The following is a 20,616-nucleotide window of genomic DNA, read 5'->3' as shown; positions in this document are numbered from 1 at the left end:
GAAGACTTGCAATTGGATTGGAAAATCAACACATGAGCTTTGATTCCTGGTAAAGACTGATGCATTCCATTTTCCAGACAGGTACATTGAAGACCTATACTGCTAAGTGACATGTCTAAGGTCATTCAGGACATCTACAGACCTTCCAAGACTGTCCTCCTGCTCTACTGAATGTCCCTTTGGTCACTTACCTTTACATCTTTCTTAAGAGCAGCTTCTCTCCTCCTAATCTCAGTATTGATAACATCAAAGAACTCCTCCTCAGTTTGAGCAAGCAGCTCTGGCTTGTTGATTTTAATTTCTCCTTCTTCTTCTTCATCCCTGACCTCAGTCTTGCCTCTTTCTTTCAGGCGCATCTCTCTGTGCCGGACTTCCAGGATCTTCTCTCGGTGAGTTTCTCGTTCAAAGATCTAGGGTACCCACAGAAGAGGGGAAGTGATTGAAGTGATAGAGGGAGCTGGAGGGGGTGTAGCTTTATGGGAAGAAATTATCAGGGGGAGTAAAGGGAAGAGGAAGCATGCATTTAGCATAGTTAGGATTCCCAGGGCTAAAGACTTTTAAATTGTGTAGGAGGATTTTTTTGTTTTGTTTTTGGAGACCTTGCTCTAGGGTGTGACTAGATCCCTGGCTTTAGAGATGTCCAGCTACCTGGAGGTCTTGCTCATTAAAGTGATCACATAGGATCAATGAATATTAGCATTTGGAGATCAGTACAATTATCCCATCTGCATTGCAATTTTGATGGATTGCAGGTCAGAATAAGAAATTAAAAAGGAATTTTCTGGAAGTTTTGTAGAAGCTGAAGATGACACTTGAAGCCCAGCAGATGGCACAGAGCCTATGACCAAATACTTGACGCAAATTTTACAATAAGATAATGTAAACACCCCATAAAAGAAAAAAATTCAGACTTCTCTGGTACAAAACGAGGACCTGATCAAGAAGTTGCTTGATATACAGGTGCATAGCCCCTCAGTGTGGAAGGGATAACTATACAGTATAGCGGAAAGAAAATTAGATTTGGAGTCAGAGGGTCTGGTTTTGTACAATGTTAATTAGAGAGTTAAAGATCGTCCTCACCCATTAATGGGCCTGCCCATTAAGGGAAACTTGATTAGGGGAGATTTGTTTTGTAGGAATGAGGCACAGGTTCTCCCAGGTTGTGATGTCCTCTGGCCCTGAAAAGCATATATATACTCTGAGATGAGGTTTTATTTGGGGGCTTACTCATTGGAAGTGTTTGGTCAAACAAGACTCTGGGCAGCCGCTAAGGAGCCCCCCTGCTTTAAAAATCCAGATGTTGTTGCTTCTCTCTCTGGTAATTATGTATGTGGTCAGACAGTTGGATCTGTTTGTTGATCTGTGATGTATGTATGTTCAGACAGTTGGAAGCCCTGTCTGTTGGTCTTTATTTTTCTGTTTGTATTTTCTCTGAAGTTCAGGGTGTTGACTTTTCCCCCTGAACTAAGTGAGTGATATATGTGTTTGATTAAGTGATATTGACCCTTCAAAAGCTGCTTTCCTTTTAGAAAAGCAGAGGAAAGAACCAGTACAGTAGGCCCTCCTATTTATGTTGGGGTCTTTGCTGTTACAGTTTAAAATCCAGCTCTGTCATTTACTACCTTTGAGATCTTGGGTAGAAGTCATAAAATCTCTCTGGGGCTCATTTTCTTTATGCATTAAAAAAATAAGGGTATTATATCTTAGATGCTGCCACTGGAACTTATGGGCAAATATATAAGATCTTAGATCCACATTGTGATAAAGAGTGATAAATTGCTAATATGCAGCCAGGATTTAATGTCTTTATTTATGTTGGTGAAAAAGGCCCTTGAGTTTGAGATCATGCCTGGAAGAAGGAGGGTCACCAAACTCATCACATCTCATCAAATGGAAAACAGCCACCACAGCACCAACATAACAATGCTAGTTCCCAAGAAGAGCCTGATGCATAAATGGAAATTTTTTTTGTCACTATGCATGACTTTTTTGTTTATAGCATATCAGATTGAAAGTATTTTTTTAATCTTTTAATGTTCATAGTCAAGAAAGCTAAATTTCCTGTTAAAGGGAAAAGCCATTGAAGATGGGATGTTATTCCATTTTTGTAAATTTCAATCATGAATTTCTTGCAAAAGAAGAAACCAGTTTGATAATAAAAATCAAAATCACTTGAAAAAAATAGGGGATTTGAGTAGACAACTTCTAAGATCCTTTCTAGTTTTAAATCTAATCCAATGCATTCCCCTCAATTTACAAATGGGGAAACTGAGGCCCAGAGAAGAAAAGGAACTTCCCTAAGGTTAACCAGCTAGTTAGCAGCAGAACAGGGATCTTCTGGTTCCCAATACATTATGTTTTTTTTTTCTTACTACAATGACCTATACATTATTGTTAGATGTGGATTCTATTTTCACGGAAGGATTTATCAATTTTTTTTTCTGATAGCCTATCTTCACATGTGGCTAGGGCAAGAGCCAGTGTACTACTAACAGCCCTATGGCCATCTTGGGCACTTACTGATGAGACTGCATTCTTCTCATTCCTTTGGAGGGTACATAGTCCTGGAGAGACCTCTAGCAGGGTTGCCGTCCCCAGCTGGGATCCACATGCAAGGAAACAGCCATTATCTTGCACCTTGAGGCTGAACAGGGGTTCATCACACACCTAAAGACAAACAGACATTTCAAAATTATAGGTCACTCAATCAAAAAACACTTATTAAGCACCTACTGTGTATCAGGCAATGTACTAAATACTGCAGTACAAAGAAAGGCAAGAGACAGTCCTTATCCCAAGGAGCTAAAGTCTAATGGGGAGAGAGAGAATGTAAACAACTACGTACAATGAAGTTATATATACAGGACAAACAGGAAATGATTAACAGAGGGAAAAGTCCTAGAATTAAGAGAGATTGCGAAAGGCTTCTTATAGAAGGGAGGACTTTAGCTGGGACTTGAAGGAAGCCAGGGAAACCAGATGAGGAGGTAGAGCATTCCAGGGATGGGGGACAGCTAGTGAAAATGACATTTAATAAAGAGCACTCTTAAAGTTTACAAAGCATTTTACACATACATAACAGGATTACTCTGCAACAACCTTTCAGATAGCATCTCCAAGTATCACTTTTTTAAGCTGTAATTTTATTGCTGTGGGGAGTTAGGAACGCCTTATACCAGATTAGGAACTTTATTCACCTAAGCAAGTCAGCACCTTTCTTCTCTGGTCCTTTTCCTGTAATTTATAGTCTTACAGAATTTTCCTGGATCACTAAAAGGTTAAGTGACCTGCTTCGGGCCATGTAGCCAATATGCACCTGAGCTTTTCCCAGTTCTAGCTCTCTGTCTCCTAAACCACATTTTCATGCCCCCCCCCCATATGTTATTATCCATTTTACAGATAAGGATGCTAAGGTTCAGAGAGATTAAGTGATGATTATATTCATACATCTAGTAAGTGTTGGAAGGATGATTCATACCCATATTTCCTCTGGTTCCTTGGTCAAGGGCTCTTTCTGAGAAAGGAAGGAAGAAAGTGGAGGCAGAGGTAGGGGTGGGAGTGGGAAGTCTGTCTAATCCCAGATCCCTGAGAATGGTAATGATCACCATTCTTAGTTCTAGCCCCCTTCCATTGGTTTTTGTTTGTTTATTTTTAGCCCTCTAAAGCACTGGACTCAAGGACTTGGAGCCTCAGGTTCCTTGGGAGCCAGAAGAGATTTCTAAAACTAGATTCATTCTTTTTTCCCCAACCTTCCCCTCTTTTGAATTTCCCTCTAAGTCAAGGGCATTACCATCATCCCAATCCAGATTCTCAACCCCAGTGCCATTTCTGAACTCCTTACTCCCACCCCATATAGTCAATCTGTTGTCAGGTCTTACTGCTTCTACCTTCACGATCTCTCTGCTATAAGTTGCCTTCTTTCCCCCACATGGCACCTGCCTCAAGTAACCCTAAATGCATCTTCTACACACAAAGTGATCTTCCTAAACTGAGCATGTCATCCTCCTACACAAGACCCTGCAGTGACTCCCTTTTACTTCCCAGATTAAATAAATATAATAAAGCCCCTACTACCTTTGAAGTCTTCTTACATTTTACTTCCCTGCCCACACTCCAAGAACCACTTAAATTGGTCCACATGCTGCTCCATCACCAAATGCCATATATTTGGACTGGCTGCTCCTCATGTTTAGAATATTCTCCTGTTTCACCTCACCCAATTGGCTTCCTCCACGACTCTGCTCAAACCCCATCTTATAAAAAAGACGTCTGTCTGAGCCTTCCTCCCTACCAGCTGCCAGAATGTTCCCCTCTCAGACTACTGCCCATCTACTCTGGGTCAATCTTATCTGAACCTATTTATTTACGTGTCTCCACATGTAAGCTCCCTGAAGATGTGAAATGTTTCTGCCTTTATGTGTATCCTCAGGACTTAGTACAGTGCCTGGCACATAGTAAGGGTTTAATAAATGCTTGTTGAATGATTGATTGACTGATTGATAGTTTTGTCTGACTATGTCATTTCCCAGTTCAAAAAATTCCTATGCTAGCCTTCCATAGTCTGGCTCCCCCTCTACTTCAGTAGATTTATTTTATTTACTCGGTAATCCAAATAAATCAGATAAGCTGATCTTTGAGTTCTAGTTCCTAGCTCTATGCACAGGCTGTCCTCAGACACACCAGTCTGTCTCCCTAAGCCTGGAATGCCCTCCCTCCTCACAGCCAACTCTAGAAATCTCTAACTTCCTTTGAAGCTCACAAGGAGCCACCTTCTTCATAAAGCCTTTCCCTATTTTTTTCTTCTCTTCTTCTCCCAGTCCTTCCAGCTACTGATGCTCCCTTCTTCAAATTAATTGTATTATTAGTATTATAATTAGAATCATAAAGAGTATAGTACTTATCAGTATGATTGGTGTATCCTCCCCCCATAGAAGGATAGTGCCTTGAGGGCACAAAATATTTATTTTGGCTTTCCTTTTCCTAATACCTAAAAGAGTAGCTTGTACATCATTCAATCATGTCCGACTCATCATGATCCCATTTGGGTTTTCTTGGCAAAGATACTGGAGTGGTCTGCCATTTCCTTCTCTAGCTCATTTTACAGATAAGAAAAATGAGGTAAAGAAGGTTAAATGACTTGCCCAGGCTCACAGAGCTAGAATGTTTCTGAGATCGGATTTGAACTCAGGAAAAATGAGTCTTTCTGATTCCAAGTCCAGTGTTATATCTACTGCACCACCTAGCCACCCATCTTGCATGTAGTAAGCTAACTAAATGTTTGATGAATTGAATTGGTGAGACTTAAAAGCAGTGCCCAGTAGAATATAAACTCCCTGAGGACAGGAACTATTTTCTTTCCTATTTTGGTATCCTCAGGATACCTATTGGACCTATTATAGTACTTAGCACTGAGTACATACTCGATAAATGTTTGTCCAATGGAGCAATTATCTTTGGTATGATTCAGTTTAATTTAACATTCCTAAGTATCTCTTTGATGACAGACACTGTGTTAGGTGTTAGGGGTATAAAGACAAAAACTAAAATCAGCATTCTGAGTCCTTTAATAAAACCCCATGAATGGATGCACAATCTTTCACGTTGACATATAGTATTCTTCTCCACAATTACATGCATGCACACGTGTGCATACACACACAAACACACACTAAGAGTCACTCATACACAAAAGATCTGTCTCCATCTGTTATAAACACATACACTCATATTTCCATACTTAGGAAGTCCCAGTTTAAAGGAGAAGGAAGCTGCGAAACCTGAGAAACCTGTCTGTAGGGATGAGAACATAACCTTGAGGCTGAGGGCAGGGTCACTTTGTTTGAAAACAAAGTCCCAGATATCCACGGTTCCATCCATTTTAGTTGTGAAGAAAACAGCTGGTCTCTGTGGGCTCCAGGCTCCATCAGTTATATGAGCCATGTGGTATCTGTAAGCAATTACAAGATCATTTCAGGATTCAAGTTTTTTGTTTGTTTGTTTTAAAGAGATTGATTGCTTCCAGCAGAATCAGGACAGGTAGGGGGTATAGTGGATAGATCATCTGGCCTGAATGTGAGTTCAAATCCAGTCTTGGACATTTACTATTTATGTGATACTGGGCAAGTCATTTAACCCCTATTTATCTCAGTATCTCATCTATAAAATGGGGACACACTAGAAAATGTTAATGGCAAACCACTCCCATATTTTTGCCAAGAAAATCCCAAATGGGGTCACAAACAAGTGGATACACCCAAACAACAAAATACCTCTTTGGGCACTATACTGCGGAAACCTGGTGTAAAGGAAATCAATTTATAGCTAGAATCAGAAGAACTGGGTTGAAGTATAGATTCTGTCACATTATTTTTCCTACCCTTAATTTGAGTGTTTGAATTTTTTGAACCCATATTGTTGTTCAGTCATTTTTCAGTCATGTTCAACTCTTCACGACCCCATTTGGGATTTTCTTGGCAAAGATACTAGAATGGTTTGCCATTTCCTTCTCCAGCTCATTTTACCAATGAAGAAACTGAGACAAACAGGATGAAGTGACTTGCCCACAGTCACACAGCTAGTGTCAGGCCAGATTTGAACTCAGGAAGATGAGTCTTCCTGTCTCTAGGCCCAAACTCTATCGTCTATACTATCTAGCTGCCCTTTATATTTATTAGCATTGAGTTTTATCACATTAGATTTAGTCCTTCCTTCCTGTTGTCAGGATTTCTTTGGATCTTGAAAATTCTGTCTTTGAAAATATTAGTTATCCTTTGCCAACTTTCTGTCACCAAGAATTTTGATCAGTATACCACTTATGTCTTTACTGACAATAAAAATATTGAACAGGACAGGACCAAGGATAGATCCCTTTGACTGGCCCTAAAGGCCTCCAGGTTGGCAATAATCATTAATCCCCACTCTGAATCTGACTGCTCAATCAGATCCAACAAACTGAACTCTTATGCAGGCTTCCTTTCTTCATTAAAGCAAACCTGCCGACAGGCCTAGAGGAATTTCGGAGTAGGAGGCACTCCCCCACATCTGAATTTCCTTATTCTGGTTTCAGGCTCATATTTGTTGGATTTCCTTTATCAGACTGATTCAGACCTCTGTCTCTCTGGGTAAAACTTCCACCACAACCCCCAGTATCATGGTTGCTTCTTGTCTCCCTAACATCCTTAGAGTAGAAGTAGATTCTTCTTTTTTAAATACTTTTTATTCCAATTACATGTAAAAACAATTTTTAGCATTCATTTGAAAATATTTTGAGTTCTAAATTTTCTCCCTCTCTCTCCTCTCCTTCCCTTAGACAGTAAGCAGTTTGTTATAGGTTACACATGTACAACCATGCAAAACATATTTCTGTATTAGTCATGTTGTGAAAGAAGACACTGACCAAAAAAAAAAAAACCCACACAAAAAAAAGAAAGTGAAAAATAACATGCTTCAACCTCCATTCAAACTTCAATAGACTTTTCTCTGAAAGCAGTTAGCACTTTTCATTATTAGTCCTTTAGAATTGTACAACATTCTTCTGGTTCTGCTCACTTCACTTTGCATCGGTTCATGTAAGTCTTTCCAGGTTTTCCAAGCAGACATTTCTAACATCACTAGACAGCATAGTATATTGGGAAAAGGACTGAATTTGAAGTCAGAAGATCTAGCTTCTAATTCTGGCTCTGCTGTTGACTATCTGTGTTACCTTGGGTAAATAACTTAACCTCATCGGGCCTCAGTTTTTCTCATCTGCAAAATAAGGCTGTTGGAATGGATCACTTCTAATGTTCCTTTCAGCTCTAAATCTACGATGATTTCCATTCCGGGGGCAGTGTTTTCCCAGACCTTTTTCAGTGCCATTTGCTACTTTCCATAGTTATCTCACAAAATTGTCCACAGCAGAGTAAAACTGTAATGTCTGGAAAGAGCTGCTAACTACCAAGCTCACCTTTGAAGCATAACAATGTCATCTTTAAGAAACCCATGTGGTCTAGATTACCTATTACAATCTCAAATTCAAGCATTTGACCCAGAAATACAGTCAGAGATAGATTTAGTAAATCTTTTTTTTTTCTTTCAGTAGGTCTGACTTCTGGAGCTACTTGTTCCAGGGAGACATTCTGAAGAGTCGTTTGAAGACCCTCAAGAGGTGCACTCTGTGCCAGCCCACCAACCTATTCCTACCATTGGTCCCAGACAACTTTATAGAAGTATAGCCCTGAGAAAATGAAATACAGTTTGTCCATACATGTGGCCTCCACAGGGGTATTATGAGAAAAGGAAGGATGGTGAGGTCACACTCTGCCATCCTTAAGGTGATATGTAACCTTGTCATCTTGCCAGTCACTTGTTCCAGACCTACTGATTCAGGGGAAAGGCATAAAGCTAGGGTCAACGCATTTGATAAAAAGGGATTGAAAGAGCAAGAAATGGAGACCCAACTGAAAAATCAAACACAAGGGAATCAAAAATGCTGTGTAGGATCTTGTTTGTCCTTTGTTTTCAAAGAGGACCAATGTCATCACGGGGTGATGTTTTGACTTGTAAATGAATTGGATTTAAGTGAGGCAGAGTTATACAAAGCTGTCAGCCTCACTCTGTCTTCCAGAGTCATCTAAGTCCAGTGACAAGATAAAAATCGAGATGACTGGTGATGGCCTAGGAGGATGTGATGGATGACCTTGGTGTCTTCCATTTCTGACCAAGTTCTATGTGCTCCACAGGACCTGCTCCAGTCACCTTCATGGCCTTTGGAACAAATTCTTCTCATCTGCCCATTCTACCAGGAAAAGTCTTCACATGTTTAGGGAAGACGTCACCTTAACTCACCAAAGGGTTTGAGGTCTGTTGGTTACCCTCAGCCTGGTTTAGTTCATGAGCTAGGATGGTTTCACTGGAGTGTGGCACTGTTGATGCTATAACTTCTTGGAATCACAGGTGAGTGTTGGATAACAGGTGGACACGAAAGGTGGATGCCTTGAAAAGTGTTCATCAAGCCCTCACACCCGAGGTACTAGTCTGGTGAGGATATCTGTTATATTATTGACCTGACAATATATACTGCATCTACGTTTTCTATATTCTAGTGATTCTGATCTCCTTGCTATTGATGTTTAATCTTCTGACTCTGGACATTTTCTCTAGTTGCCTCTCTCTCCCACTCCACCCCAACCTGGAATTCCCTCCCTCCTCACCTCCACCTCCTAGTCTCCCTTGTTTTTTTCAAGTCTCAGGTAAATTTCACCTTCTGCATGAAGCTTCATGCCTTCTCTGAGATTATCTCCAGTTTTATCCAGTATATATCTTATTTGTCTTATTTGCATGTTGTCTCTCCCTTAGATTGTGAACTTCTTGAGTTCAGGAACTGTTTTCATCTTTCTTTATATGCCCCGTGCTTAGAACAGTGTCTGGAATTGCAGGTGCTTAATAATACTTGTTGACTTGGCTTTTACATGTTGTTCTTTGTTATTGAGTTGTATTAAGTGTATCTGATTCTTTGTGACCCCATTTGGGGTTTTCTTGGCAAAATTATTGGAGTGGTCTGCCATTTCCTTTTCCAGCTCATTTGGACAGATGAGGAAATTGAGGATTAAGTGACTTGCCCAGGGTCACACAGCTTGCAAGTTTCTGAAGCCATATTGAACCCAGGTCTTCCTGACTAAAAGTTGGGTGCTCTTTCCATTGGTTTTTATGCTAAGATTTAAATTTCCTTGCATTGCAGACCATCTCCAGTTGTCCTGATCTATATCTCACCACTGGACCTGGAAAGTGAAGCTAATGACTTTGCACAGTCTTGCCTCATTTAAATCCAATCATGTACAAGTCATGGTATCACTTCCATGATGTCATGGTCCTCTTCGAGAACGCAGGACAAATAACAACAATAAATTTCCTAGGACCCAGTCTCCCCTAGCTTTTGAGAGACGACAGACAAGAGTCACTTTCCTCCAACTCCTGGCTCCTGTTCCCCCTTAGAAATACCATGCAAGATCATCTGGAGGAGGAGGGAATAATCAATGTACTCAGGCTGGGGACAGACTGACTGGCACCCTTGCCTGGCCATGGGTTCATCGATCTGTGAATTCCTGTTGGGGATGATGGATGATGTGTGATAAACACTGCTTCTCTCCCTTAGATGAAAGTCACATCTTGTTAATTAGTAATAGCAAAATTTGCTGATTTATCTACTCATCCAGATGCTCAGAACAAAAGTGGAAGAACAAAAAAAGGTGAATTTCTTTCTGGTCTAAGAATATTGCTTGTTTCTGACTCAGGTTAATCTGGAAGCAGCACCCAACAGTCAACACAGGAAGGGGGTTCCCTGGTGACTATGAAGCAAAGACGCAGCAAGTCAAAGGGCCCCACTTGAGGACCTAGAGGGTCACATGTCCACAGGTTCCCCACCCCTGATCTAACTGATGCAGCCCTTATGGATACTTCTTGCCCTAGAGATGCCAAAAAGGGAGTGGGCAACAAAAGGAAATGGGTGGGGTTGGTATAATAATAGTGTTTTGGGTATCATCTCATTTGATCCTCACAACCCCGTGAAATAGGTTCTATTATCATCTCCAGTTTTACAGATGAGGAAACCAAACCTGAGAGAGGTAAAGTAACTTGCCCAGGGTCATGCAACAGAGAATATCTGTGGCAGGAGTCTAGCACTCTATCCAATCAATCTGTCTCTGTGTAGGGTAACATCCTTGGAGATTACCTTCCATTGACATTGTATAGATCTTGTATACAATGTTATTGTTACTATTGTTAACAATGTTATTGTTAATTTGTATACAGTTATTTACATGTTGTCTCCACCGCTATAATCCTTGAGGACAGGGGCTGTTTTTACCTGTCTTTCTACCCCAGATGATTAGCACAGTCCCTAGCAGAAAGGTGGCCCAATGGATAGAACTCTGGACCTATAGTCAGGAAGACCTGAGTTCAAATCAAGCCTCAGATACTAGTTGTGTGACCCTGGGCAAGTCACTTAACCTTGTTTGCCTCAGTTTACTCATCTGTCAAATTAACTGGAGAAGAAATTGGCAAACCACTCTTTGCCAGGAAAACTTCAAATGGAGAGAGAAAAAACAACGGAACAACAATAATAGATGGACATAGATGGAGAGCTGACTTAACTTCCCCAGGCCTCAGTTTACTCATCTGTAAAAATTAGGAGCTTGGACAAGGTGGCCTCTGACAGCCCTTCTTACTCTAGATTTTTGATCCACATGAAATGTCTTTATTCTTAAAATAACAAAATTTCCTGTTATTATTTCCACTATCTTGTAACAATATGAACCTAAGTACTGACCGGCTGGTCTGTCAGATTAATATAGTAGGAAATAGAGTTCACAGATTCACAGACTATTTTTTTCAGTTGTGTTTGACTCTTCATGACCCCTTTTGGGGGGTTTGTGGCAAAGATATAAGGGAGAGAAAGTAAGAGGAAGAGAGGGAGAAAGGATAAAGAAAGAGAGAGAAAAAGGGAGGAAGAGAAAGAGAGATGGAGAGCAAGAGAGAGAGAGAGAGAGAGAGAGAGAGAGAGAGAGAGAGAGAGAGAGAGAGAGAGAGAGAAGAGAAAGGCAGAGAGGCAGGACCTTAGACATCATCTAGTCCCAACTCAACAGATAAGGAAGTTAACAACTTAACCAAGGACCCACAGCTAGTAAGTGGCAGGGCTGAAATTGGGACCCAGGCCCTTTGATTCCAAAACCATTACTCCACCATATTGTTGAGGCTTAATAAATAATTGAGACAATGTTGAAAGAATCTGGAATGCCCCATGGAATTCACTATAATAAACAGCAATTTTTATGAGTTTTGCTCAATGGAATACTTTTTTTAAAAGTATTCCTTTAAAGTTAAATTAAATTTATTTCAATGAAGGAAAATCTATTTTTTTCTCTTTGCATAAAAAAAAAAGAAAGAAAGAGAAACAAAATCCTTGCACTCAAGCAAAACAAATTTCCCATATTGGCTATGTCCAAAAGAATCATTTCTCCTTTTGCATGGGATAATACCATGGAGTAGAGCAATAGAGAGATATGAGAGATCATGGGGAAGATAGCCCTTTCCCCTCAGAACTGCCAGGGAATTGGAAAGGAAAACAAATGGATTGTTGTTCATCCTGTGTTCTCAAAGAGAATCAATGACATCAGGACGGTGATGTCTTGACTTGAAAGTGAATCTGATTTAAGTGGGGCAGGGCTGTGCAAGGTCATCAGCCTCATTCGTTCTCTCCTCCAGAGTCATTGGGAGTACAGTGGCAAGCCATACTTCTGGATGACTGATGAAGGCCCCAGTGCAGTGGGAGACCTTGACCTTTTTAAGCTAAGGGCTTTCCCAGGTCTCAGTTTGTCTGAGACAATACCCATTCAGTGATTAAAGGCTAGGCCAGAATTGAGGCAAAAGGCCTAGTTTGGCTTCACAAAAGAATCCTTCTGGGAGAGGAAGACCCTCCTAGTTAATGGTCAGAACCGAAACAATTGCTATTTACATTCACTTGGAGCCAATAAAACCCAAACAACAACAAGTGAGACTAGGGCTGGGACCTATTATTGGCCAATCAGACAGGAGACAGTGATTTGGGTTTAAAAGCATAGTCAAGCAGCTCCATTTTAATTATAATAGGCTTTATAAAAGCCTGGTTTTTCAGAGTTATATTTCAAGAAATCCTAAATAAAACTACATGAAACAAAAGAGTTAATTGTTGCAGTTTTCAGAAAAAAACAATAATAATGATCGAATAAATAAGGGGGCGGGGAGCAAGAATCTGTTCCCTAAATCCCAAGATATCTTGTGAAGTATAAGTGATCAAAATTTATATTCCTTTTGGGCAAAGCATCCACATGTAAGGGTATGACTTCCTGAGTGGACTGAAAAGAGGAGAAGGAAGAAAGGGAGGGGGAAGAAGAGGAGGGAGGAAATAGCATTGCCATAGTTTTCAAAATAGATGGGGAGAGAAGAAGAAAAGGGAGAGGAGAAAAGGATAAAAATGCTCACCCTGGATACTTTGGAGCTACCAAGTAATACATTGTTTTAGGACTTAGTTGTTTTTTAATGTGACTGAATATATTCTGATTGCTGTACATATTTCATTCTCCAAGAGGACCAATGATACAGGTGAATACTGGATAGTATTCCCTTCCCAACATCCCTTTCTTGATGCTATGGGATGGTTTGGGGTAAAGGCTGGATGTAGGAAGGGGAAGATCAGAACAAGAAATCTATAAAATGAACAAGTTGGACTAGACCAGGGGTTCTTAACCTGAGGTCCACGAACTTAAAAAGAAAAGTTTTGATAACTGTACTTCAATATAATAGGTTTCCTTTGTAATCCTAGGTATTTTGGTTTTTTATTTAAAATTATTCTTCTGAGAAGTTTTCCATGGGTTCTACTAGACAGGAGGGGTCCATGGCACACAGAAAAGGTTAAGGATCCTGAGGTAGCTCATCTCTAAGATTCTAAGTTTTCAGTTTCACAGAGGTGTGTTTAGAGATCCAAAGGTAGGGTTAAATCTCCAGCCCATCAGATGCTTTCTCTGCCCACGAGCCCCTCCCCACCTCAGCTCCACCTACTTGGTCCACATGATACATGACTCCCTGCTTTCCTCAGACCAGATACGGGCTGTCCAATCACCGACAGTCAGGAAATTCTTGGGGTAGAAAGGATTTCTCTGCAAAGCATAGATAGGGCCGTGGTGCCCAGAGAAGGTGCATACAATCTTCTCAGCTGCGGTCTTGGCTTTTCGGTTGCAGGAGATCACGACTCCTTGCTCCGTTCCCACCATGAACTTGGTTGGCTGTAGTGGGGGACACACAGATAGGAAGATACACAGTGGAGTTATGATTGTAGATTCATCTCATGCAGAGTGTGTGAACCACTTAGCTCTCACCTCAAGGCTTTGGATGGGTCTTTCCTCACACACACGGGCACACATGCACACACACACACACACACATGATTCCTCTCACCAGAATAGTGGAAGAGGAACCCTCTTCTCTTCCTATTCCAGTCCTACCCATTTTTGCAGATCTAGCTCAAGTGCACCACAAAATCATTCCCAGATCTTTAGAATCATAGATTAAGAACTAGAAGGGATGGGAGGTGTTTTGAGTCCAGTTCCCTTATAATAATAGCTGATGCTGACATACCACTTTAAGGTGTGCAAAGTGTCAGACATATATTATCTCATTTGAACCTCACAAACAACAACTGTTTTGTCGTGCTATTATTTTGTGTTGTGTAGGTCTTATTAACCCCCTTTTACAAATGAGGAAACTGAGGCAAACAGGTTGACTCCAGGCCCAGTGTTCTGTACACTATGGTATCACCTAGCTGCCTCTCTCATCCCCTCCAAAACCAGACTATATCATTCATTTTGAGACAAACATCTGCTGTTCTGTGTGATTACTGAATTATTTCATGTAGATGGGTCCTGGCTCCCCAAACACAGGGAGATTAATTAAGGTCCATGTCTTTTATGGCTTCTGCATCTCCCCACAATCAGCCTAATGCTGAGTTAGTACTGAGGCTCATTTGCTGGATGAATGGGATAGCCTTTATGGATAATAAAAGTAGTCACAATAATAGTAGTAGTATTAGCAGCTGACATTTAGATAGCTCCTTAAAGGTTTGCAGATGGTTATATACACTAACTTACTTGCTCCTTAGAATAATCCTATGATATTGTTATTCCCATTTTCCAAATGAGGATACTGAGGCTCAGGGATATGAAATGCTTGGTACACCATTCAGGTAAAGAGTTAAGGATGAGAAGGAAAGAGCAGACTGACCTTTCTGCCTTGTAGCTGGTATTGGAGCTACTAAGCTGTGCCAAAAGTATGGCTAGGGTATCCATTGTCAGAGGCTGAGCTGGCAGAAGGCTTTAAAGACACATTCTACAGTATGATCGTATTCATCAACCTTGGCTGCTCATACCTCTTTCCAGTACTGTCAGGTCTCAAAGTCCTTTTTTTCTTTTGGAATTCTCTCCAGTCTTGCCCTTGGGCACAGCAGTAATGTTAGATAGTTTGCTCAGTGGGCTCCCAGTATTTGCTTCTCTCTTCTGAAGTTCTGCTATTGATTCCTGGGGCTGCTTCCTCCCTAAAGGGACTCTGACTCTCTCTGTCTCTCTCTCTGTCTCTCCCTGTCTCTGTCTGTCTTTCTTTTGCTCTGACTCTGTCTCTCTGTCTCTGTCTCTCTCTTTGTATCTATTTGGAATATGTATCTTTGCTTCCTTAACTATGCCTCAAACTCTCTTGAACCAGTTCTCCAAATGTTAGACAGTATCTTCCTCTGCCATGGCCAGTGGGAGAGCATGTCAGAAATTCCTTCTTGTTCCTCTATGAATGGGCTTCCTGTAATGACATCTCCTGGACACCATTCCCTCCACCTCTTAAACACGTGAATTTTCTCCTAAGCTTAGCTATTTAAAGCCCTGCAGAGGCATAGTCAGTTATTACTTGGATAATCCCAAACTATCCCTCTAATTCCATAAGAGTAATATGTCATGTTTTGTGGAGGGATAATAATACATTTTAGTAATACCTTTTTAACACATTCAAAATGCTTCAACTGTGACTACATCAGCTAAGCTGGAGTTAAATGGGGAACTAAATCTTTCCTGTCTCCCCCACTCCCCCACAACTATTCCCTTTCAACCATTTTCTGTCTCAAGGAAATCAGCTGAAGTGTTATTTTCTTTTACATGTCAAGCATTATGCTTAGTGCTTTACAAATATTCTTTTATTTAATCCTCACAACAACTCTGTGATTTAGGGGCTGTTATTATTTCTAATTTACTCAGTTAAGGAAACTGAGGCAAACAGAGGTTTAAGTGACTTGCCCTGGTTCACACAGCTAGGAAGGGTCTGAGGCTATATTTGAACTCAGGTCTTTGAGGTGATTTTTGGCAATGTCCCAGTGGCACAGTTTCAAAATAATCCATAAATCAACCTTCTTCTACCAGGATACAGGGCCACCATAGCTGGTTGGCCAAGGAATTACACTGTACAAGTGAATTTGGAAATGAATATACTAACTACCTCCATTTGCTTGAGTTCTCCAATTATCCAGATAACTGGGAAGAGCTGTATGAGGATGGGCTATATTAACTAAGATACAGATATGACTTGACATAACAACAATCCTTTGTGGTGATGGAGAGACATGCAGAAAAACAGCAACTCTGAAGCCAATTAAGCTCATACCAGCCTTGAAGCTGACTCTGATCCATTTGATGGTTTATAGACCTTCAAGAAAAATCCTTATCTTCAGAGACTCTCTTAACTGTAGGTTATGGTGCTTGGATACATCCTCTTATCTTATTGCTTGTGCTCAAGCCTTGAATTATCAGGACTGCTTATTACCAAGAATGCCTTCTGATTTGTGTATCAAAAGGCACAGCTCTGATACCTGGAATTCCTCACTTTCCTTCTTTCCTGAATCTTCCCCTTCCCTTGGAAATGGAGGTCCCTGTCTCATTCCTTTCTAGGACCTGCCCAATTTCTGCCTTTCTCCCCAATTCTCTGCCTTCCTTTACTTGAAAAGAATATATACTTTTCCCCTCCATTACTTGGTTGAGCTGTTCACCATTAGGCCACTTGCTCCCATGTACATGTCTTATTTCTCTGCTTAATAAAACTTTTCTTTATTCTCACAGGCAAACAAACAAAAAAAACCCACCAGATTTGTTCTGTGAAGTTTGGATTCAGTCAAGGGTAGCATTGAGGACCTAGAGTGCCACCCCTGGTCTAGACTCTAATTTAGAACAAGTAGACTAACTTAAAAAAACAAGAACAACAAACGCAGAAAAACACCAAGGAAGTGCTTAAGTTCCCCCCAAAATGACTAAGCACTTGGAGTTAATGACTCAGGATTTCTAGGCCACCTGGTACAATAGCAAGGACCCTGGCATACACAGGAGGTTCTGCTGTCCAGGTTATTAGATCTGTTTTTCTAAAAGGAAAGCAACTTTTGAGGAGTCAACAGTCTACTTTAATCAAGTACATATATCAAGGGAAAAAGTCAGCACCCTGAACTTCAGAGAAATAAAGATGGACAGACAGGGCTTCCAACTGTCTGATCATAAGCAATGCATACATCACAGATCAACAGACAGATCCGATTGTCTGACCATTACAAACATACATAGTTACCAGAGAGAGAAACACCAACATCTGGATTTTCAAAGCTCCTTAATGACTACTCAGAGTGTTGTCTGGTCAAACAAACACTTCCAGTGAGTAAGCCCCAAAACAAAACCTCACCTCAGAGTACATATACACTTTTTAGAGCCAGAGGGTATCACAGTCTTGGAGAACCAGTTCCTCATTAGAAATTAACAAAAGGTATCAACCTTCCTACAAAACTAATCTCCCCTAATCAAGCTTCCCTGGGCAGGCCCATTAATGCATGGGGAAGATCTTTAACTCTTACTGTTATTAACTCAGCATTACACCAGGCAACCTATCCTGGAGATCTGCAGTCCCTATGGATTTCAGAAAAGCAGCTGGGACTCCTGTCACAATAAAAAAAAAAAAACCAGTCTAGGTCTGCTTCAGAAAGAGAAGAGGAAATAAATGAAGTATATACACACATATATAAATATATTTGATATACATCTTTGTTGTTGAGTTGTGTGCAACTCTTTGTGACCTTTCTCTGTATTGTCTGTCTTTAAGTCTGTCTCTTTACTCCCTCAGCTCTTTCTCAAATTCTCCTGAACTAACTCTCCAATCACTATAATGGGGGGTTGTCCCTCTACACCTTGGTGGATGGAGGGGAGAAAAAAGAGGTCCTCTTCTGTCTTTCTATCCTCTTGCAGGAATCTCCTTCACAGGCAGCTCCTAGACTGTCCTTTCAAACTCTTGAATTCTCTCTGGGGTTTAGCTATTTAAATCCCAGAGAAGGTATGGCAAATTATTGTTTAGTCAATCCCAAGATACCCCTCTAATTCCATAAGAGGAATATGTTCATACTATACTTCAAAAAGGGATACCAAGGTGTTATTCCCTTGTTAACACATTAAAAACCTTTTCATTTGTAAATATATCAGTTGAGCTTTGGAGGGGGGATCATGGGGAGGGGCAACACTATATCTATTCTCTCCCTTCTTAAAACTGAGAAAAGTGGGGCCCAAAGAAATGAAATGATTTACTCAAGACCCCACAGCCAGGATCAGAAGTCAAATCTTCACATTCCACTATACTATTCCATTCTGCTAACTAAAGGGTCTGAACAATAATAGCTGAGTAGAAAAGAGTGGCTCCATAGCTTCCATGCTCTTCATTACCTGACAGCTTCAGGGGCCAGGGTAGATTGTGAGGCAATTGAGTGCTAAGCTATGGCCATCTGATCCATGGCAACATGACAACATTGTCTCCAGGTGGCTAGCTGTTTCTGGTGCTGAGATACAAAGAAACGTATGTAAGGAGAGGCATATTGGGGTGTCAGTCTTGTTCCATCTACAGGATTATCAACTGTTAGACCATCATGTACATAAATATGTGTTATTGAATCATCCTGTAAAAAGAGAACTAGACATCACCTTGGGCTGTTTTTTTTTTTTTTTTTACAAATAAAGTTTTCTTTCTCATTTAAAAAAAAGGAAATGAATGCTAACAACTGGGGTGGGTGGGAAGGACGAGGGAGGGATCAAAGAGAAGATCTCATGTAGGAAAGGGTACCTGATTGTAGCAGACATGAGACACAGGAGGCCACTTACAAAGGCATGAAGGTAGGAGATGAGATGCCATGTGTGGGGGATGATCAGTCAAGACAGTTTGGAGAGTGTATGAAGGAGAATGATATGGTTAGTATTCTCCTAATGGAAGAAATGTTAGCAGGATAGGAAATGCCCTAAAGAAGGCAAACAGAGGGTGCCCTGCAGCGTCCTACGATCAACAGAGCTTTGGTGACTCAAAGAATGCCACAAGACTCATGGTATCCACTAGATAATAGCCTCAGACTCACCTCACTTCCTCTTGAAATTATTTTGTGCCACTTTGAATATATTTTGTATTTGGAGAAGCAGCGTGTCACAGTCAATGCAAAGGTGGCCTTGGAGTCAGGCAGATCTGGGTTCAAGTTTCACCTTTGACACATCCAGCTGTGTAACCCTGAGCAAATCACTCAACCTCTCGGTGCCCCAAAACTACAATTCATGAAAATGTCATGATTTACATTGGTCACAGAAGCTCCTCCCCTGGGAGCACCTTACACCAATTAAATCACAGGTCTGATCAAAGCAACAATAACAATAGCAAACTTTGTATTTGCTGATTTGTATGCATGTTATATGTCTATCTGCCTGAGTAAGATGTAAAAGTTCTTTGAGGGAAGAGGTTATTTTCTTTCTTTTAGTTTTTTTCTTTCTAGTTTTAGTGCCTAGCACAGTGCCTGTTGATATGGTCCCATCCTTCTTCCTCCATACCCCTCCATTTCCCCACCTTTAATGAAAACTAGAGAAGAAGAGGCAAGAACTCACCATGGTTGGCTCAAACTCAAGGGCGATGGCTCCCAGGGCATTTTCTAATATCCCCTTTCTGGAGACATCCATGACCAGGACTTCTGTGGGCTCATTAATCTTACGGATATCCCACCACATGACCTTAGAAGAAATGGGGAAGCAAGGAATGGTTCAGGAATCAAGAAGACATTGTCATCATGGCTCTTACCTTTTCATCAATGAATAGAAACTGTTTATGACTCTCTGCTAAGTCTTATAGGGGCTATGAAGTATAGGAAACAGATCCTCCTCTCAAGGACCTTACTATGTAAGTCCTATGTAGGTGGGAAGCCAAGGCATAAAACAGACTAGAGTATATGAGTGCCATATTTTAGCCAGGATCTTGATAATATAAAGAGAATCCAGAGGTGTCCAGTCAGGATTGAATTCAGTGTGGAGTAGCAAAGTAGACTTAAGAGTCAGGAAGTCCTGGGTTCAAATCCCACCTCAGGCACTTGCTACCTTGAGATACCTTGGACAAGTCATTTAATCTCTTGTGCCTCAGTTTCCTGAGACACTGGACTTTATGACCTCGAAGGTCCCTTCAAACTCTAAATCAATTATCCTATGATTCTCAGATCAGTTGAAGGAACTGACGGAGAGATGATGTAAGAGGGATATGACAGCTGTCCTCAAGTATTCGAAAGGCTGTTCCATGGAAAATTAAGACTTGTTCTTCTTGGCCCCAGAGGGCAGAATGAAGAGCAACTGGTAGAATTTTAAAAAAAATCAAATTTAGACTTGCTATAAGAGAAATCTTCCTACTAATTAGAGTTATTCAAAAATTAAATGAATAGTCTCAGGAGGTTCGTGGGCTCTCTTTCCTTGGAGGTCTTCAAGCAAATACTTGATAACTACTATTTGGGAAATGTGTGTGAGAAGTTTTTTTTCCAAGTATTGGTTTGATTAGATGGCTTCTGAGGTTCCTTCCAACTATGAAGGTCCGTGACTTTTATGTGTAATAATGATCTATATTGGAGATTTACCAAAGGAATGGGTCCCATTAGACTATGAGCTTCTTGAGAGTAAAGACTGTCTTTTGCCTTTCTTTGAATTCCTAGTGCTTAGCACAGTGCCCTGGCACATAGCATGCACTTAATGTTTAATTTAT

At 40.7% G+C, this 20,616-nt stretch overlaps 1 protein-coding gene and 1 pseudogene across 2 annotated transcripts in view; one reads left to right on the top strand and one right to left on the bottom strand.

Moving 5' to 3' along the window:
• The window catches only part of DNAI2 (dynein axonemal intermediate chain 2), a 69,886-nt gene that overhangs the window by 12,473 nt on the left and 36,797 nt on the right, over positions 1-20,616 (bottom strand). For both annotated transcript variants that reach the window (XR_011975075.1, XM_072645581.1), the window contains exons 8-12: positions 19,485-19,607; positions 13,573-13,796; positions 5,812-5,947; positions 2,521-2,667; positions 192-410 (exon numbers count right to left, since the gene is read on the bottom strand). Coding sequence is in view for 1 of the 2 variants with exons in the window: in XM_072645581.1 (XP_072501682.1) it covers positions 192-410; positions 2,521-2,667; positions 5,812-5,947; positions 13,573-13,796; positions 19,485-19,607 (849 nt within the window). In the remaining variant the exon portion in view is untranslated. The remainder of the gene's footprint in view (positions 1-191; positions 411-2,520; positions 2,668-5,811; positions 5,948-13,572; positions 13,797-19,484; positions 19,608-20,616) is intronic.
• Positions 1,708-2,469, top strand: LOC140530445 (U6 snRNA-associated Sm-like protein LSm5; annotated as a pseudogene).

The sequence above is a fragment of the Notamacropus eugenii genome, chromosome 2 (assembly GCF_028372415.1).
Source record: "Notamacropus eugenii isolate mMacEug1 chromosome 2, mMacEug1.pri_v2, whole genome shotgun sequence".
Classification (NCBI taxonomy): Eukaryota; Metazoa; Chordata; class Mammalia; order Diprotodontia; family Macropodidae; genus Notamacropus; species Notamacropus eugenii.
Note: the sequence above shows the minus strand (reverse complement) of the source record. Positions and strands in the feature narration are given on the sequence as shown.